Source organism: Babylonia areolata, chromosome 12 (genome assembly GCF_041734735.1).
Source record: "Babylonia areolata isolate BAREFJ2019XMU chromosome 12, ASM4173473v1, whole genome shotgun sequence".
Lineage (NCBI taxonomy): Eukaryota > Metazoa > Mollusca > Gastropoda > Neogastropoda > Buccinidae > Babylonia > Babylonia areolata.
Genome location: NC_134887.1, coordinates 39157410 through 39177877, shown reverse-complemented (window position 1 = coordinate 39177877; position 20468 = coordinate 39157410). Strand labels below are relative to the sequence as shown.

Sequence of the window (20468 nt, the reverse complement as noted above, 5' to 3'; positions counted from 1 at the left end):
GCACACACAGGGACTGTTCAAAGTCCCTGGCTTTAGCTTTCTCTGCAGGCCCTACGAACAGTGACAAAGCCCCAGAAAACCTTCATTGTAGTGGTACAACTACAAGTACAACCTGCACATAACACCCATTTCTTGTTCTTACCCCTTCTCCCTTCACCTAGTGCTCCACACCCCCAAAAATCTGTTTCAACGTTTGTTTTCCTGTGCATGAGTCACCGTGTGTGTGTGTGTGTGTGTGTGTGTGTGTGTCACAAACACACACACACTTACGTAAACACAACACACACACACAAAAGGTGTCATTAACTTGACTTAGGAGATCTAATATCTTTTAGTTTTATGAGCACATAAAATAAGATAGATGGGAAACATGCACTAAAAACAACAACAAATGCTGAATTTATGCCATGTTACTTTGTTGATAACATCTTCTTCAGACAAACAGAGGTATTATGTTTTCTCTCATTAAAAAAATTCTATAAATAGTACAGCGTTCTGTTAACAGACAGAAACTCACATTAAAAAACATGTCATAAATAAATATAACTACAGATAGTGAGATACACTTTAAAAATGTAAAACTTAAGTTCAACAATAAACACACATTCTACCTTTGACAAGAAAAATAAGGTTAACCAAAAGTCTTAATCAGACTCTTTTCTTTCTATTAATGGGGTGTTGAATAAAAAGAAGAAACAGGTAAAAAGGTGTGTAGGTGAACATTTAATTCATATTATGAGTGTCAGTGCTAGGACTGCTAACAGTTAATAGTTGATAGTTGATTATAGTTTAAATGTTCAAGTATGCATCTGTATGCACAAAGTAACACCAACATGCCCTCTCACACACAAACCTTTGCTGTAAACACACACACACACACACACACACACCACACCACAAACACACATACACACACAGAGTGACACACACAGCACACCAAAATGAGTCAGCTGTCAAATACTGTGTAAGTGTTCTTAAATTAAAAAAACAAAACCAGTGAGTGATGACTGAGACTACAGGACTAAAATTCACTGACATTTGAAAAAAACAAACAAAAAAAACCTCTCCTAAACACAAAAACTGAGTAAGATAGTTAGATACAGACAGTAAAGAGAGAGAGGATCAATGTAAACATAGAGACCAGAAACTGGGGAAGGAAGGGAGGAGAGAGTCCGAGAGAAGACAGAAAGAGAAAGAGAGAGGGAGAGAGAGAGAGGGGGTGGGGGGGAGAGCAAGAGCAGAACTGCGCACCTCTCAACTAACTTTTTCAGTACTGTCATAACAGTCTTCAGTGTTTTTCACTGGCTTTCAGTATTTTATCATATTCGATCAATCTAATTCTTAACAATTGCTTGCTTTCTCTCTCTCTCCATCCTCCCTCTCATTTCTTATAAAAGAAAAATGATTATCTTGCAATATCCAATAACCATTTTCATGTTGGGAACAAAAACTATTTTTTGTATTCTAGATTGTTGAGAAATTGGATTTTGGTTTCTGATATCAGATTTCTGTATTTCTCTCTTTTTTTTTTTCAGGGACAAATACTCAAAAATTTGGGAGGTGCACAGGTCTGCAAGAGAGAGAGAGAGAGAGAGAGAGAGAGAGAGAGAGAGAGAGAGAGAGAGAGAGAGAGAGAGAGAGAGAGAGAGAGAGAGAGAGAGTACAAGTACACACATAACAAACAACAAAGAAACTTGAGAAGAGCAATACCTTCCATCCTAAGTTTTCAAAGAAGGTACTCAGCCTTGCTTGTCCTGTAGTTTTACCTCCGCAAGGACCTGAAGCAAACCAGTAGGGAGAAAACAAAAATTACCACATTCAGGAGTACTTGTTGATCATATACTGTTTACTATATAATCCACTGTTCTTCCGTGTCAGAAAAAAAAGGGGGGTCTGGGGAGGTGGATGGGAGGGGCAGGGGGTGGGCCATGGGGGGATGAAAGCCTCGATAAGAGGGAGTGAGAAAGTGGAGTGAGCTACAGAGTGAGGGAAAGACAGACAGAGAGGGTGTGTAGGCTTTTCCTTCCTTCCTTCCATAGAGTGACCACAATCAAATGTTGATTATTCTGTTACTGTCTGGGGGATCTGCAGGAAAAAAAAAAAATTCATTCTATAAAAAGAAAAAAAAGAAGAAGGGAAAAAAAAAAAAGGGACCTTTATTTCAGAGTACTTTGGCCAGACCACTCCAGCTAGCGAAACGCTCCCTGGGGATTAACCCTAACCGGCACAGCTCAGCCCGTCATTCACTGCTACTTAGTTTGATCCACGATCCCTTGTCTAAGAATGAAACATATTACTTAACTCATTCCTTTTTTTTCTTTTGTTTTTCCTCTTTCCTTTCTCTCCATTTTTCCCTCCTCCTTTTCCTCTATCTTTCTTTTTTTGGTGGTGGTTCACGGGGGGAAAAAAAAGTAAGTAATTCAGTTGTTAGCATTTAGCAGCCACTGCACTGTTCTTACTGCAACGGTAGCTGTATGTGTATTGTGTGTAAACTCATTCTGCAGATGAACATTTTCTAAAATATGTGTGTGTGTGTGTGTGTGTGTGTGTGTGTGTGTGTGTGTTTAAAACAAATTTACTTTATGTACTTCTAGAAGAATGAATCGGAGTTAATTTTAAAAAAAAAATCAAATGATGGAAGGAAACAATAAACTTCACCAAAATGTAAAATAAGAATAACAATAATACCAAATATAAAGCACAACATAAGATGAACAACTGCAAAAATGAGGCTGCCAATGATCAAAATAACTAACAACATTTAAAATTTTATTTAATTAAATCATTCTTGCATCTAGATATTAGCATGATCTGGAATAAGGGGAGGTCGGGGGGTGGGGGGAAGGCAGAGGGAAGAGAAAAACAAAAACTTACAGACTGGGACTCCATGCACGCACGTTTGTGAATGGCCGCGCACGTGTGTGTGAGTGTGAGTGTGTGTGTGTGTGTGTGTGTGAGTGTGTGTTTGTGAGTGTGTGTGTGTGTGTGTGTGTGTGTCTGTGTGTGTGTGTGTAACACTTGATGTTTCATTCACAATTAAAACGCGGTTTAAAGATCCATACAGCGATCAGCAACGGGACGCATCTGACAATGCGTTACGGAGCCTAAACGTCAAAATTGACAACACACAGCGCAACGCAATGGACATCCTAATAAACTCAGTTCTTTTCTTTTTTGTCTCTCCCAAATTTCCTTTGAAAGTTAACACAACACAAAGGTAGTCTACCTACCTCCAGTCAAAACAACTTTGTAAAATTTATATGAATTGTCGCCCGTTCCATTCGCCATGCTCCTTGCAAGCTGTTCCACTCCTATCCTTGTGTTCTTTCTCACGGTCAGGAACCCAAGCAATGACTGTGTGAGGCAGCGTGCGACTGGTGAGGCATTTCGTACAGGCCGGAGCAGCCAGTCCATTCGTTCGCACGAAACAAAACACGTGTTGCTGCATGCACATGACTTTGGTTGTCAACTGTGATTGGCTAAAAAACAACACACACTAAACACTTGTTTTTATTCCTCCCTACCCTTTTTGTCTCCCCCAATTGTCTGTTTGACCTTTACTGATGCGTATGCTTGAATTAACGGTATCTACTCAATGGAAAAACAACATTTTATTTTTCTCCTCCTCAGATTATTGATCTTTTTGCCATTTTTATCCAATTGATTAAACCGGAAGTAGGTGACTGCTGAGTGCACAGGAGGGAAAAGTTGACTGTTGATTATTCGACACCAAGACGTGCCTGTCTTGTAACCCCTGCCTTCTCTGTGTCACTATTTTTGTGTTGTTATGAAGTGTGCTCATATTTAACAAGCCGAAGAGCACGTTAACGTAACAAAATGGCCAGCGGTGGTGGGGAAAAACGAATCGAAGAACACACAGTTGAGGTAGGTGCATAAGTATCTATGTCAAGCACTGTCTTGTTTACATGTTGCGAAGTTTGGAAAGTCTCTGGAGGCAATTGCAAACTCTTGTTAGTCTTAATTTAGGGTTATACATTCCTGCACTCAGCATTTCATTTTTTACCGAGAACAAATTCAAGTTAAAAAATCTGCTCGATAGTGATAGTGATGCGAGAGAGACAGTCTGTCGCAGCGGTCACATGTGTAAGCTGATGCTGGTCTGTTGGCTGCTGTCCCTTTTCTGCGAGTTCGCTTTTCTGCTGCAGCAGCTGACAGTTTGTTCTCACCAATCCGTAGCTGATTCTTGAGAGTGCTTCTCCAGCTGTTGCGGTCAACTGCAAGGTCCTCCCAGGACTCCATGTTGATCTCAAGCGCCATCATGTCACGTTTGCAAACGTTTTTGTATCTCAGCTGTGGGCGGCCGATGCTTCTCTGCCCTATGGCGAGCTCTCCATAAAGGATGTCTTTTGGGATGTGCCCATCTTTCATGCGGCGAACGTGGCCCAGCCAGCACAGCCGACGCAGTCTCAGCATGGTACACATGGTTGGGAGGTCAGCGCGAGTCAGGACTTCGGTGTTTGTCACCTTGCCTTGCCAGGAGATGCCGAGTATGCACTGTAGCCTTCTCAGGTGGAAGGTAATGATCCATTTCTCCTGACGAGCATGTGTGGTCCACGCCTCACTGCCATACAGCAAGGTGCTGAGGACGCAGGAGTTGTATACAGCCATTTTTGTCTTCGTGGTCAGCTTGGGATTTGTCCACACTCTTTGTGTGAAGCGGGCTAGCGTTGTGGCTGCCTTCGTTATGCTCTTGTCGATCTCGGTGTCAAGAGAGAGGTTGATGGTGATGGTGGACCCAAGGTAAGTGAATTGATAACAAGATTTTTAGTATGATTTTAAATTCATTGATGATGAAAGGAAATTAGAGTAGACGTGCAAAGCAAACCAGTAAGAACCACTCAGAAATTATGCAACAAGAAGCATTCTAATTATATAGCATATTACAATTTACATGTTTGTATTCAAGTATGACAAACCATTCACAAACATTGAAACGAGCATAACTTCACACAATCATGCAAACGCACACACATGCACACACACATGCACACATACTCACAACCGGCATGTATGCAAGCTCTCTGCAACAGAGTTTGTGCATTATAATTTATTTTGTGATACATAACTGATTGATAATATTAATTATTCAATTTATTGAATAACAAAACAAAGCAGGTGACCCTTCCAACTCCAAATATGATTTTGTATGCTGTTCATTGAATGCACCACACAGAAGGCTTCAACTTGTTCAAGAACCTTTACATGACATCTCACAGAAGTGAAATGACACCTCGATTGGCAGCAAGTCGGTCACTTGACTTTTTGTTGTTATTTTTAATAAGGGCTATCGCAGATTTTTCTTTTGCTGCAGAACTCTCCTGCAGAACAATCACGATTGTAGTTTCAAACTCTGAAAAATGTATAAATGTATTAATCGTTACTGTTGTTGCTTAGCAGTTTCACATCAAACAGACAAACATTGAGAAAAACAAACAAACATTGAGAAAAAAAATCAAAACTTGTACCGAGCCACGAAATGAGATGACAAAAGTATCGTTGCTTGCATATTGTCAACTGCGGCGAAATTATGCAATGCCAGTTTAGCATTTTACTTTCCCGCCTGTCTCCTCGATTGAGTATGGTTTCAATACATATAGAACATTTCATTTTCACCTTAGAAAATCATCATCCACATCGTGGAGCATGCCACTGAAAGGAACTGCTTAATGTCGAGAAAGGTTAAATAAGTTATATTAAGTTGCAATCAGTTCCATTCTGCAAGTGTATGAAGAAAGCAATTTGTTCAGTGTTGGTGGGCAACTGACATGTTTACTTTGTTGATGTCATGGGAGAGTGTGGCCATGGCTTTCAAGCAAAAATTGAGATCGGAACAAGATACATGCAAGCATACTTTCACATATATGTTGTCTGCCTGTGTGTGTCCCACCCATGGTACTTTGCAGTCTTTTTACGTTGAAATTTTCTCAGCAACAGCACATGGTGTAGGAACCAAACTTGATACTGTTAGTATCATGGTAGGATCTTGCTGCCAGTCTTTACCAAACTTGATACCGTTTTTTCATAGTTGTAGAATAATGTATTTGTGACAAACATTTTTACCCAATAATAAACCAGTGTCCATTTAGTGTGGATGAACTTCTTATATTGATAGTAAGGGCCTCTGGGTAATTGTTGTTGTATTTAAAATGAGTGCACTAATAAATGACCACAGTCTTACTAAGATGGTCTTTTTCTGATGCTGACAATTGAGAATGGATCTAGAGAAAAGATAACAAAAATGAGTACTAAAATCTTCCAGACAGTCAAGGTCAGAGATAAAGTTCAAAGTCACAACATAGTAAAGTATAATTTCACACACTAAAAACTATGTTATGATGATAATAGTAATAATAATAATGATAATTCAGTGTGATATAAATGAGATATTATGTTGGTTTTTTTCATCAAACTCTTTGTGATGTTTGGTTGTGGCCCAAAGTCAAGGTCAGAGATCAAGGTCACAGTGTGGCATAATTGTGTAAAGATTAAGAAGTCAAGTGTGATGGAGCTTAGGTTTGTCAGTTGCACATGATTGGTTGTAGCTAGAAGAACAGAAAGTACCTCTCCGAAATCATGGTTTGAGGTGAAGTTCATGGTGATCCGTGATACAAAGATATCCTGTTCAAGATAGATGATCAGTTTTATATATGTCAGAAGCAATGCATTACATTACATGCATACAGCATGATAGTTGGATTGGTCAAATGAAGACATTGATTTATATATTTGAACTATCTCTGTAGGCCAGTTAGAAGTGGAGATACATTGAATGATTGATATGCCTGTGGTGTGATTTTGTGATATATATATGCTTCACACTGATTAGGGGTTGTCTTTGTTTTGTTTTTTCTTTTTGTTGTTGTTGTTGTTTGTTTTGTTTTCACTGCACAAATTGAAAAAAAAATGTTTACAAGGCTCATTTAGCTATCTACTCTTTTTGTATGTGAAGAGTGTATAGTTCTTGCAGAAATATCCACAGAATCTCAGTACAATACTTGTCAGTAGTGAGTTATACCTCTGAAATTGTAAAAGAATTTTTGCACACATTTGAAAATTACTTTGACTTTGGTGTGGGTGTAAAATGGGCTTTTTATCTCGTTTTGTGAGTAATTTGAACATGTTTTAGGTGATTTTGCTGATGAATAAAGATTATTTGGTTTCCGTTCCACTCATTGTTTTTTGGGTTTTTTTCTGTTTGACAGTAATATATATGAAAATGATGTAAAATCAGTCCAAGCGATGTCAGGTACATAACATGGACACATGGCATATCTAAAAATCAGTTTGTTTCACAAAATGACGTAATATGCACATACACAAAATTTTCAGTATATCCTTGCCTTGCCTTGCCTTGCCAGTTGCCTTGCCTCAAAAACTATTTGAGACATTGATCTGAAATTTTGCATGTGTTCTTTCCTTGCTATTATCTTCAGTATGAGACAAGCAACAGCCAGTTACATGACAAGTGAAAAAAATGAGTCCCAACTACTGGAAGGCAACAAAGAAAGTATAATTTCCTATGTCAGTTTGTAAACAGGAAAGGACAAGAGAGGGGGGAGGAGGGAGGGAGAGAGAGAGAGAGAGGAGAGAGAAGATGATTGTCATGCGCTGTTTATAATCATTGTATGCATGAATGTAACAGGTTCATGATAGGAGTGTCAGGTAGTTCTCACAATGTTCATTGTGTGTGGCTATTGACTTTCTTTAGTGTACTGTGTAGCAATATGATACTGTTGTCGCATATTGAATGATATACTTAGATCTATAACAGTATAAGTTGTAGAACTCTGTGTGTGTGTAGCATTGCATGTCAGAAGGAAAGGTCTGTCAATATAGTTTTTGCTGGCATTGATCCACAAAGCTCACACCAGTCTGATTGGATTGCGAAGTTGGGTGTTGGGGAGGTGCGTCTTGTGTTATTGATTGGAGAGCGAGATTGGGGAGGAGTCCGAAAGGGAGGCAGGGGTGTAGGGGTGACCCAACAAGGGGATTGAAGGGTGAAGGAATCGAGGGAAGCTGACGTTTATGGCTCCTGGGGAAAGGGGGGAGGGGGGGGGGGAGTCCAGGCTTTTTTCTTTTTTACAATGGCATTGCTGATCATGGTGGCCAGCATAGGTGCTTGATGTTGATTAATTTTTTTTCTTGTTGTCCCAGCTGGGACAAGTGGGGTAGATGATTTAAGCCAGTTGTTTAGACATTAGCTGAAGTGTTTGTAGTTTTATTATCGGGAATTTGGAGCTTTATGAATACAATGCCAAAATATGTATTCATCATGTTTGTGTGAGAACTGGACTGAGAGAAGTTGCAAAGGATGAGTCATCAAATGCATCCATGCCTGTTGTTGTTGGGGGTTTTTGGGGTTTTTTTTTATGTGTGTTTTTTTTTTTTTTTTTTTTTTTTTTTTTGTGGTTGTTTTACTCCACAAATTTCTGACCAGTTTCAGTGCAGATTAGACTGACCATTGTGAAAGGCACTGCAGTCTGTCCAGGTCAGACATGACCTAAGAAACAGTCATGCTAAGTATTCATGTGCCTGTGCTTTTCATTGCTAAAAGGCTTAGTATAAAAATGTAGGGGGAGAACTTCTCTTGGGACATTGCATCTGAGGATGCCAGAAATAGGGATGGGAAATAAATGTTTGCACATTTACCAGAGCTCCTAATTTTCAGTTCAGTCTTCCTACCCGTTCCAGTGTTGAAGCAAGAATGTTGTGTCACTGTGTCAGACTTATAATTTTCTATACTATTTTTGGTGTGTTTTTTTTGACAAGGTGGAATCACAACAAAATTTAAAGATATTCATCATTAATTGGTGGTGTTTTGTTTTTTAGTGCTGCATTCTGGAGTTTGTACTGTGATTCATCTGGTCGGAATTGAAAAAAACTAAAATTACTATTATGGTAATGCCAGTGGTAGTGTGGAACATCAAACAAGCAGTTGTGTTGCATTTTTACAGGAATTTCTCTTGTCTGTTTGATTTTAATCCTCATCCGGTTGTGGAGAGCAACATTTGGAAGAGGTGGTTTGAAACATCTGTTTTGACTCAAACCTTGATTTTAAATTATGCATTTGACAGTTGTGATATGCTTATAAAGTAACTGTTCCGATCTTATGGAGGTGGAGAGTGTGGTGAGAGATGTGGGTGGGTGGTGTAAAAGAAAAATCTGCAGTGATGACAGTGAGTGAACAGAATTGTGATGGTTCCCATTGGTTGGGCTGGGCATCTCATAACCTGATCATGATTATTACTTTTGGTTCTTTAGTCTGATCATTATCCAGTGTTTGTCATCAAAGCTTTGTTCAGCTGACAAATTGGAAATCCATCTGAGTATTAAAAAAGAAAGAAAGAAAAAAGCAGCATTGATTTGGCTAGGGGTTTTGGGGAGGTGGAGTGGGGACTGCATTTTGGAAATTGGGCGGAAAGGAGGCGTCCGTGCTGTCAGTGGCTGTGGGGGCCCAGGAGATGATGGAAGGGGAGATTAATGATGTGTGCCAATCATGCCCCGGCAATGGGCAAGCTGGTGAGGGCGACTGGACAGTCTGCAAATCAGGCTGAAGTTTCTTCCTCCCCCTCTCCAAATCTGATGGACCTGTGCGCGTACATGGGGATTGATCTGCGTTGATTTGTGACACTCTCTTTTCAGTTTTCAGACGGTGCTTTGAAACCGGGCAAGCGAGGAATGTAAAGTTTAATGTGATGGTTTTCCTTTTGGTAAACTTTACTGGTTTGATCGCTTTGTTTGTATTTCATGTAATGGAGTAAAATATTGTAACGTATAAAAAAAAAAGAAAAAAAAAAAGAGATGCTAAACATGTGCATAACGTGACTTTTCAAGAGACTCTGTAGAACGATAACAGAATGTATAAATGGTCAAGGTGAAATATTGGAACAATTACAATTACTCTTTATTTTACTGTTGAAAATATAACAAGGTTTATATCGTAACTGACTTGGGAACTGGATGAAAGAATAGAACCTTCATTGCAAAGGTGAAAACAAGAAAGACAAGGAGAGAGTAGATTGGATAATAGATCATAATATTTTTGCTTGAAATGTTTAAGAACTTCAAGCGTTGTGATTATTTTTGTGTTTTGTTTTTTTAATATTTTTTTCAATATGAATGTGAGATTAGAACTATAGAACTATGATATTTGTGATGAAGAATGAGGTATAAATGTTCCAAATCAAAAACAAAGGAAGTATCTAGTTGTAGGGAAATGTCAGCGGGTGGTACCACCCATCGCCCTGACATTCGCTCTGATAACTGGCCTTTGTGCACGCTGATGCTACAGTGATAGATCACACCCTTTGCCAACAGAGCTCGGCTGCATTGCAAATTGGTTCGGCGATATATGCATACACACTGGGACCAGTGGGCAGATCAGAATGGATGTCATCGTGTCCGTACCCGTGCGTGTTTTCAACCCCCCTCTTTTCTGAAGCTCTGCTGCTGCTACTGATGTGGTTTAGCAGTGTCTGGGGTTTTTTATTGGTTTTTTTTTTTTCATCTGGATTCTTGCGAAGTTAGCTTGCGTGTTTTGACTTTTCACATAATTCCTGCTTTTTGAGATTAACTCTTACTTTTGTTTGGGTATCAGTTCTTTGCTTCAATTAGCTCAAAGCAACAGGATGGGATACATATATGTGCCAGCCCATACAAAACTCTATGAGTGAGTTGATTGTTTTCCTGTATATTTGTGAAGTGAATTTTTTCTGCTGTTTGGCTGAGGTACCAGGGGAATATCCAAACTGAGCTGTCCTTCCAAGATACTGGACCTGGCCAGCTTTGAAAAATAAATAAATAAAAGGGGAGGAAAAAAAACCCACATCACAGCAACAAAAAATTGTTGTTCCGTTGTTGAGAAGCTCCACAGTGCAGATCTGCAGTACTTACACAGTCACCATGCAGTGGTCGGATGAGAAGAACACGCCCCTGTCGCCGGTCAGCATCCTAGAGGACAAACTGAGCACCATACTGCAGAGCGTCACCCTGGACATGTCAGCCATGGAGCCCGGCATGAACAACAACAACAAGAACAGCAAGAAAGTCCGCTTTAAGGACAACAACGAGGTGTGCTGGATAACCAGCCCCAATGCCAACACGGTCACGGAGTACAAGATCTGCGAGGAGAAGGATGGCGTGAGGTGTCTGAGTATCCTGGAGGAGAGCTCTGTGGAGTGCATCTCTGTGGAGGAGATTCTCAACGCCAACAGGGAGTATGTCAAGATGAAGATCAAGACGGGCCAGGAGATTGTCATCACCAAGGTGATTGGGAAAGAAGAGTTTCTGGTTTACCGCTTGTTCTTCAGCTGGATTTTTTTGTTTGTTTATTTATTAGGTTTTTTTGGAGGGGGGGGGGGGGGAATGGGTTTAAAAAAAAAAATTTTTTAATAATTTTTTGGGGGTATTAGTTCATTTTCATGGCAATGTTTCATACAAAATTAGGATAGGCTCTGATGGCTTGATAAGCGCATTGGGTTTATGTGAAGGTCAGGTATCTGCTGCAGCTTTTTATTGTTTTTTTCTTCCTTTTTCTTCCCTTTTTTTTTTCTTTTTTTAAAAATTTTGTTATACAGCATACTGTATAATATGGATGTGTCCACATGATCTGACACCATCATGAAACAGAACTGGCTGATATCCAGTTAGTTTAGAGCAGTACTGATCTACCGGTAGTTTTAACGTGTGTGTGTGTAATTATCACTTGGCCAAATGTTATTTTAGTATTTGTCACTTTCAAAAGCCCAAGTTTTGCTGTTGTTAATAATGACTATGCAGCATTGCTCCCAAGCTGGGGCTGGGTGGTGGTATTCCACATGATTGTGTTGAACAGTGTGAGATAAAAAAAAACAACAAAAAACAAAAACAAACAAACATCTCTTTTAATTCTTTCTGCATTTTCATGTTAATTCGTTTTGGTGTTATATTGTTATTGTCACTGTTGCCAGTATTATTGTGTTGATGTTTGATTTTTTTTTTTCCCCATCTTCTTCAAATTCACTTTATTATGAGATCAGGCATATGCTCCTCCCCCCCCCCCCCCCCCCCCCCCCCGCCCCCACCCCCTCCCACGCCCCTCCCTACCCAACTTCTTTTAAAGATATTTTTGTTTAGATGTGGTGTAGAATATATGAATCAGCACACTTAAACACCTCCTCGGGACTGAAACTGAAACTGCTATACCCCCGTAGGGATGCCAGGGGTCTTTCAGTATAAATAGCATCCCCTGCCTTCCGGAAAGTCCTTGCTAGAAATTTCCACTTTACTATTGCGCTCTTTATTTTTGCCTGTTTTCTTCCTTCACTGTTGTCTCCTTTTTCTGCCTTCCCAGTCCATTCCCCTTTCTTTTTTCCAGCAGGCCTTGACACTTTTTTTTCTATTTTCTGCTGTCTGCGATGCACTAAAAACTACTATCCGAGCTGTTTTGCTCCAGCGATTAGGTAGTAAAATTGTAAACACTGGGATGGGCACTAGCTGTCCATTCTGCAGTGTTATTTGCCTATCTGGCCTTTTTTGAAATATATTTTTGTTTGGTTTTGAAGTATTGTTTTTTCCTTTTTTATGATTTTATGTAATCTGATGATGATGAATTAAGGGGAACGTTTGATGTCCTCAGCTCAGCCTAATCTTATTTGCCCCGTAGAGCTGAATGGTTAGGATAATGTGTCAGGAACTGAGTTACGTAGGTTTATCTTGATGTTTTTTTGTGTGTATGTCACTATGTCAGTATGTGACAGTTTAGTGTTGACGCGGTTGAGCATTTGTATGGTTTGACTGTCCTGATATGGCCCTGTGCAGTCAGCTGGACCACAAGCAACAATTCACAATTCACAACTGAAACTGCTAAAAAGGGGATTGTGGGTTTTCCCTACACATTTTGCACCCAGTGAAGTGACTAGATATATTGTCGCAGACATGGCTCTGGTCAGATTTCTTGACAATGATATAACAAGCAGTTATTTTGGATGCAAAACTTGCTTTGTCGGGAGAGGTTATCTTGATACTAGAATGGCTCTGTGTGTGTGTGAGTGTGCGTGCGTGCGTGCAGACATGTTGTGGCCACAAAGGACTCTGTATACATCTGTGTGTGCCCACATATTTTTCAGTTGTTTCTTCAGTGTTCAGCTGTGGTCAAAAGATTATTGTACTGTATGCAGGTAACCACTAATTCCCAGTCTATGTTAGTATGTGTGTCTGTTGTATGAAAAAAAAGTGCTTCTAAAGGTAGTTCTGTATACTTTGTTATTTCATTTTACTATAGTAAGAGGGGGGCGGAGTGGGTGCGTGCGTGTGTATGTGTGTATCTGTTTTTATTCCATTTTGGGGTCACAGTTTTTGTCATGGTGTCATGAGGAATCATTCTGTTAGTAACTATGTACCACATTGATAAATGATTGTGTACCACATTGAAAGTGTTATTCATTCTGAGGTAATACTACATAATAGTATTGTTTTGGTTTGTTTTCAGAGCCTTGCGGAGGTGTTTCGATGTTTCATCTGTATGGAAAAGCTGCGGGATGCCCGTCTGTGTCCCCACTGCTCCAAGCTGTGCTGTTTCACCTGCATCAGGGTGAGGCTGCTTTCTCATCTTTTTTTTTTTTTTTTTTTTCTATATATACTGCTTATCACCTTTTATATATATATATATATTTTTTTTTTTTTTTTTTTTTTTTATAGATATGTAATCATGGTTTAAATGTCATTGTTAAAGTTGGCAGATTGTCCAGATGTAGATCTCTCTCCCTCTCTCTCTCTCTCTCTCTCTCTCTCTCTCCATAGATAATTAAATAGATTTTTTTTTAACCCGTTCAACCCTGGGGAGTTTATAAATATTTTTTGTTTTTGCTTTCTTTCAGCCAAGAAAAAAAAAAGAAGTTTTTGACTGATGAGGCATAGAAACAAAATATTCCGTCTGAAAAAAATGTGTTTGAAAAAAAAATGTTGTGTTAAGAGAAGTCCAGAAAGGATTTTTCTAAACAAAAGCATCAAGTGTAACAGACAATTCATTAATGAAGAAGCATAAGCTGGGACTCCATATAATGTGCTTTTAGTTTTATCCTGGTTCCCAAAATTTTTTTGTTGTTGTCGAGTTTTTGTGGTTTTCAGTTTATTAAAAGAAAATTGTTGGGGGGGGGGGGGGGTCTCTTTCAGGAGTACATTGTGTTACACACATGCATATTAAATATTTTTGGGTTAGCTTTATCAACATTATCAACATATACAGAGAGAAGGGCATGTACATTTATTATTGTTATTATGTACCACATTAGTATTGAGGACGCAGTAGAAAAATGAACCGGTGTTGTCAGTTATTTTTGTAAGACTGTGCATTTCAGAACATCCAGTTTTTGGCTTTTGTGACACCCAAAGGATTATGAACTTGTAAACTAGCCTGTCTGTCTTATTCAGTTATTGTCTCTGAAAGGTAAAAAGGTGAAGTGTCCTGAACATCACACTTGTTTTTTCACTAACTCTTCGCCCACTCGAACCTTGACAGTCTTCCCAGATAATGTTTCAGAGCTTGTCAACATGTCTCACCTGCATGTGTGTCTGTCTGTGCGTTTGTATTCATGAGAGATGTGTGGAGAGAGAGACTCAGACAGAGAGAGAGAGAGATTGCCGTAGCAGCACTCAATCAAAGAATCCTGTTTTCTTCCGCCAAGGAAGCCTCAGTGGAGCCCACCAATCCCCAAGAGGCGGTGGACAGAGACAGATCAATGTGTGTTAGCTGTCAGTTCACGAAATGGATAGGCTTGTTGTGTTCTTGCTTTTGCCATGTTGCATTGCATTGATTGAAGTGAAGATCTTTTTTTTTTTTTTTTGTCTTCAGAATACAGTCTGCCCAGCAATTTTATAATAAAAGATGATTTGTTGGGGGCCTTGATTGGCTTTTTCATCTCCGCTGGCATCTATATTGATTTGTTGTTCTTCCCTGACCCCCATGATAAGTGCACCCATCATGCTTCATCCCTTCCCTTTGTCCCACCACTTTCTTGATCAAAATGCTGGGGAAAAAGAAGCAGTAGCAGGCTTTTTTCTTTCTTTCTTTTTTTTCTGGGGAGGAATAAATTTTTGATTTGATGAAGCTTTATATTAAAATACCTATCCGCCCACATTTCATCATCTCCACCCCTGGCCCCCTTCAACAACCTCTGTTCAGTGGTTACAGAACCTTACACTTGGGGTCACTGTGACCTGTTGAACGGGACCTGCTCTGTCAGGTTTTTTACTAGACATGTATGTCAGCAGTGCTTTAACTTTCAGTGGTAAATGTTGGTAAATGGAAGGAGGGGCGAAGACAGGAGAAGACTAGAATCTAGCATGGGAAACATTTAGAATGCATGTGAAACATTAGAAAAGACTCCGAGATTTGACAGGAGGCAAACTGGTGTCTTGTTTGAGATACTTACGATTGGTTGTTTTGTTTTGATATATATATATCCTTGAGGTTTCTTTTTTTTTTCTGCAATAACAACAAAATTAGAACCCAAACAATAGCATTACCACTGCTACTGCCAACTGTATCTAGCACCCCTCCCCCTCCCCCCCCCCTTTTTTTTGTTTGCTTTTGAGAAAATGTGTCCTGTAAAAAAAAAAAAAAAAAAAATGTTGATCTCATAGAAAACAAGCATGCCATCTTTCTTTTTTTAATTTTATTAAAATATATATATATATATATATATTTAAATCCTTTTATATCAGTGAACTGGTTTAGTTCTCATTGAGAGCTATCATGTTGGAATGTTGCACAGCTCTTGAAAGTTAGTTTGAGTGCTTAAAAAGATCTATCTACCCTAACTCCATGAAATGAATTGTCATGCTCACTATTTGGAAGATTCACCATCCAGAGAATGATCATCTGCAAATTAAATGTTTAAGAGTGATAGGGTCATAGTGCTGCAATTTAGTTTGAATCTACCCATGTTGCATAATTGATAATAGAATGTGTAGAAAGCCTTGAGTGATTTTGAACAAAAACAAGTAATGTCACTTTTACTGTCTTAGTGAGACTGAGATACAGGCAGACATTTTCTTTCTCATTTTGAGTATCGGCTCTTGTTTTTCATTGGGTATTTCCTTCTGTCTCTTTGCCTCATGTAAGATGTCTGTTTGAATGATTGGTTATGTTATTCATTGGTATGATTGATTGTGTTCTTAGTGTGATAGAGTTTGTTGATATTTGGATTGATTGTTTTATTTGTATGATTGATTACATCACTAGTATGATTGATTACATTATTTTGATTATATCTGATATTGTAATAGTAATATGTGCAATTGATTCTATTGTTAAAGACTGATTTATTATATTAGTCATTTGTTACCTGTGAGTAGTTTTCTGATTTGAGATCTGGTTTCTTTTTTTTCCCCTTTTGTTGTTGGATTATATCAGATTACATTTATATTCATTATTTTGTGACTGTAATATTTGTTTCTGATATGTTCTTCAGCGTTGGCTAACAGAACAAAGGTCTCAGTGCCCACACTGCAGGTAAGATTTTCATATTATTTTGGCTTTCACTGAAAGTTCCTTACCTATTGTGTTACATTAAGTTAGGACAAAGCGGATTTTTTTTTATATACTTGCTTATTTTTAATATATGTTTTTATTGTACATAAATCATAATTTTATGCTCTGTAGAAATCAGTAATGGATATGAACAAATACTAGCAGTCATTTTTGCAGTTAGTAAGATACACCGTGGAGGCACACTGACACACGCAGTGATGTACACAGTAGCAAAACATGCATGCACATGTAAATGTCATACACACATGCACAGTACATATATATGTGTGTCTACACAGAAGCATACACACAGTCTCTTTATATATATAATAATAATGATGATAATAACTGGACATTTGTCAGTGCTTTCCCCATTGCACAAAGTGCTTTACAATCCACACACACTTGCATATGAAACACACTCAGTCCATAAATTACAATCATCCACAATAAACATATATATGCACATACAAACTTGTATACATGTACAATACATACATGTATACATACATACATACATCCATTCGACGCACACACAATACAGTGTTACAAATGTACCTACACAATCTAACCACTTTCATGATTGAGAGAGGGTCTAGAGGAAATGCTGCTGGAAGAGGAAAGTCTTGAGGTTAGATTTAAAGGAAGGCAGAGAGGGGCTGTGACGGACGTGGTGAGGCAAAGAGTGCACATGCAAAACACGCACACACACACACACATACACCATGCATGTGTGCACATTTGTGTACACATATACACACAGAAAGGCAGACACGCTTCTCTAGAGAAAGGGATATTGGACCAAAAAAAAAAAAAAAATGGGGGCGGGGAACACAGAAGCAGGCAGTTTAACAAACAAAACACACACACACACACACACACACACACACACACACACACACACACACACACACAACTGTGCTTGTGTGCATTTTTTGGGGAAGGTACGTGAATGTCAACAATGGCCTTGAATAATTGAATGGTCAAACTTTTAGTGGGTTTAAGTCTTGAATGATAAACTCTTCATTTTATTTTGATGATCAAGGAAGAAGGTGAAGCCTTTCAGACAGAACAGTTCAGTTGTGGACTTGTCACTTCCAGCCATCATTCGGAGGAGGCTGGGTCAGATCGGGGGAGAGGAGGGGTTGTCGGAGGAGATGGAAACTTTTTTTTAACATTTTTTATTTTTTTTTTTTTTTTTATTTTTTTAGATCTGTGAGGCTGCAGAGTCAGTGTGCTATGTATGTATGTCTTTGTCTCCTAGGGCTTCTTTGCACATCCATGAGTTGGTGAACTGCCGGTGGGCGGAGGAAGTCACCCAGCAGCTGGACACGCTTCAGCAGTGTGCCCCGGCCCAGCGCCCGGAAACCGCAGAGAAGGACCAGTAAGTCTTGTGCTTTCATTACCAGCGTTTTTTTTGTACTTTACTCATACTTGTCTTTGCCCGTTGATGATTAAGAATGTGTGCGATGATTCACCAGTGAAAATAATTATGTTTGGCTCAGAGTTCGGCCTTGACTTCAGAGTACTGTAAAGTTTGGTCTATTGAGCGCACTGGTATATAAGCCGCACCTACTAAATTTTGGAAAAAATTGAACTTTATACATACATAAGCCGCACTGGCTTATAAGCCGCACTTATTTCCGGTACTGGAACACATACTGATACTACAGAAAAGCTGTCAATACTGTAGGTTATGAAATAAACACAAGCGGGAACAACACAAAGAAAAGCAAGTGAAAATACTGCTAGTGCCACAAAAAAATAATAAATAAACACAACGAAAATAAGATCCATAATTTAGAGATAGTCACATTTATTCAATGTCATCCTGCTCACTGAATCCACTGAAATGTTCGTCTTCAGTGTCTGATTTGAAGAGAACCAGCACAGCTTCCTCCGCCATCTTGTCACTGACTTCAGCCTCGCTTTCACTTCATGAACATGAAGGTGCAGGTCGCTGCTGGTTCGTCGCTTGCACTGTCATCTGCTAGGTCGATCGCCTTCAATTTTAAGGCTGCATCATACATTCATAGGCATAACGTCGCGTTTTCAGCATGATGAGGGTGTAAGCTTGAGCAGAGTAGAACTGAATGCTAATCTGAAGGCTTTAATGTGTGCGGATTTGATTTATAAAATGTGAACAGTTAGCACACTATCCTGAAGCTCATCCAAAAATTCATGGACAGAAATCATGATTTTGGTGAGTTGAAGGGCAGCTAAGAATAGACGAGAACGTGACACTCCCGAGATCGTTAAAATCCTCAAATAAGCCGCATCATTGTATACGCCGCAGAGGTTGAAGCTGGAGTAAAAAGTCGCGGCTTATAGACCGAACTTTACGGTAATTAATGATCAGTGTAAGATCCACTCTTGTGTCTACTCTCCTAAAACATTAAACACAGTCGGCTGCAGCTCTTTCTCTGTTTCTGGACCTTTACACCTGGAATGAGCTCCATTTTTCAGTTCAGTCAGATCCCTGCTCTCAAGTCTGCCTTGAAACCTACCTGGTTTCCAAAATAGCCTTCCAGTCTACAGTCTCTCTGGCTTTCTTTTTTCATCCCTCTTCATCCGAGTTAAGCATGCATGTGAATGACTGGTGTGTAAAGCACTTCAGTATTTGTCTCTGCACAAGATTAAGCATTACATAAATAGTTATTGTTATTATTGATTTATTCATGATTGGCCGAACTTCTCAAGGCATCACACGTGAGAAAATACTGTAGCCTGCCGTACAAGTTTTATGACATGGATCCACATTGGCACAGTGCTTCATCAGCTGATTATTTAACTCTGATTACTCTAATTTGGAGAGACACCTTGAGACTTTGACTGAAACCTAGCTTGGGGTTGAAAGAGTGTGGAAGCTGAACAGGAGACTTTGGTATTTTTGTCCGAGTTGGCGAACAAAACTTTCCTGTGTGAACATCACATGGCCATTTAACATTTATTAGATGCATGTTTTTACCTGTTCTCAACTGTGAACACAGAATGAGTTAGCCAGCCTGTGATCGGGTGTGAAAGAAATCATATATATTTTTTTTTTTTTTTTTTGCGATTTTTTTTCTTTTCTATTTTTAGGGAAGAACAAAAAATGTTTCCATCCCCACTTTACTGAGCTGATTAAGTCAGGAAACTGTACGTTGCATGTCCTCTGGTGTGTGGGTGTTTTGAGAATGCTCTTAGGGTAAAGTTTTCACAAAAGGTGAATGTTAAAACATTATCTGTGTTCCAAGGTAAAACCTAACAGGGTCCCAGTGTTGTTCATCCTGGCACGCTGAATGTTTTCAGGTGATTGCAGTTCTTAAAGTTGAACTACTAGTTGAAGAGATTTCTAGATTCCCATCACCAGAACTGTTTTCCTTTTGCACAAGATGTGATTTGTGAACAGGGTGTGTTACACAGTTCAACTACAGAGATGTTCTTCATTTTTCTTTCTCCTCTTTTGTTGGTTGGTTGTTTGCAGAAGACACCCAACAGGACTTGAATATAAAAAAAGAATTATTGCCTGGTCAGTGATGTCTGCCTCCCATTTTGTTTTTCCTTTTGTGTCTTGTTAGTGTTTTGTCAGAAGAAGGCAGCTTTGTCAAAAAAGAACTCATCGGTGATGATTATCATGCAAACCATACAAAAGCGTTGTTTTCATTTTGGGGATGTATGTCTGTTTGATCTGCGTTTTTTTTAGTGTGTTTTGTGTGAAGAAGTTAGCTTCGTTGAAAATGAACTCATCAGTGTTCATTATTGTGCAAACCATACAAAAGTGTTGTTTTCATTTTGGGGATGCATGTCTGTTTGGCCTTAGTTTTCCAGAAAGTCATGTTGTAATGATGATGATTTATTCTATTATATATTACACTTCCTGCTCCATACTCATACAGTTAAAACTTGAGCAATGGTTTGGGTTTGTTTTGGTTTTTTTTACCCAAATTTTTCACTG

At 39.0% G+C, this 20468-nt stretch overlaps 2 protein-coding genes across 2 annotated transcripts in view; one reads left to right on the top strand and one right to left on the bottom strand.

The window, feature by feature from the left end:
- Window positions 1–3394, bottom strand: part of LOC143288195 (TRPL translocation defect protein 14-like) — a 29853-nt gene extending 26459 nt beyond the window's left edge. Inside the window, exons 1-2 of the mRNA XM_076596520.1 lie at window positions 3231–3394; window positions 1711–1778 (exon numbers count right to left, since the gene is read on the bottom strand). Of these exons, the coding sequence (XP_076452635.1) occupies window positions 1711–1778; window positions 3231–3288 (126 nt within the window). The 5' untranslated portion in view covers window positions 3289–3394. The remainder of the gene's footprint in view (window positions 1–1710; window positions 1779–3230) is intronic.
- Window positions 3395–3707: 313 nt separating this feature from the next.
- The window catches only part of LOC143288194 (E3 ubiquitin-protein ligase TRIM37-like), a 51609-nt gene continuing 34848 nt past the window's right edge, over window positions 3708–20468 (top strand). Inside the window, exons 1-4 of the mRNA XM_076596519.1 lie at window positions 3708–3885; window positions 13490–13591; window positions 16473–16513; window positions 17796–17915. Coding sequence (XP_076452634.1) covers window positions 3838–3885; window positions 13490–13591; window positions 16473–16513; window positions 17796–17915 — 311 coding nt within the window. The 5' untranslated portion in view covers window positions 3708–3837. The remainder of the gene's footprint in view (window positions 3886–13489; window positions 13592–16472; window positions 16514–17795; window positions 17916–20468) is intronic.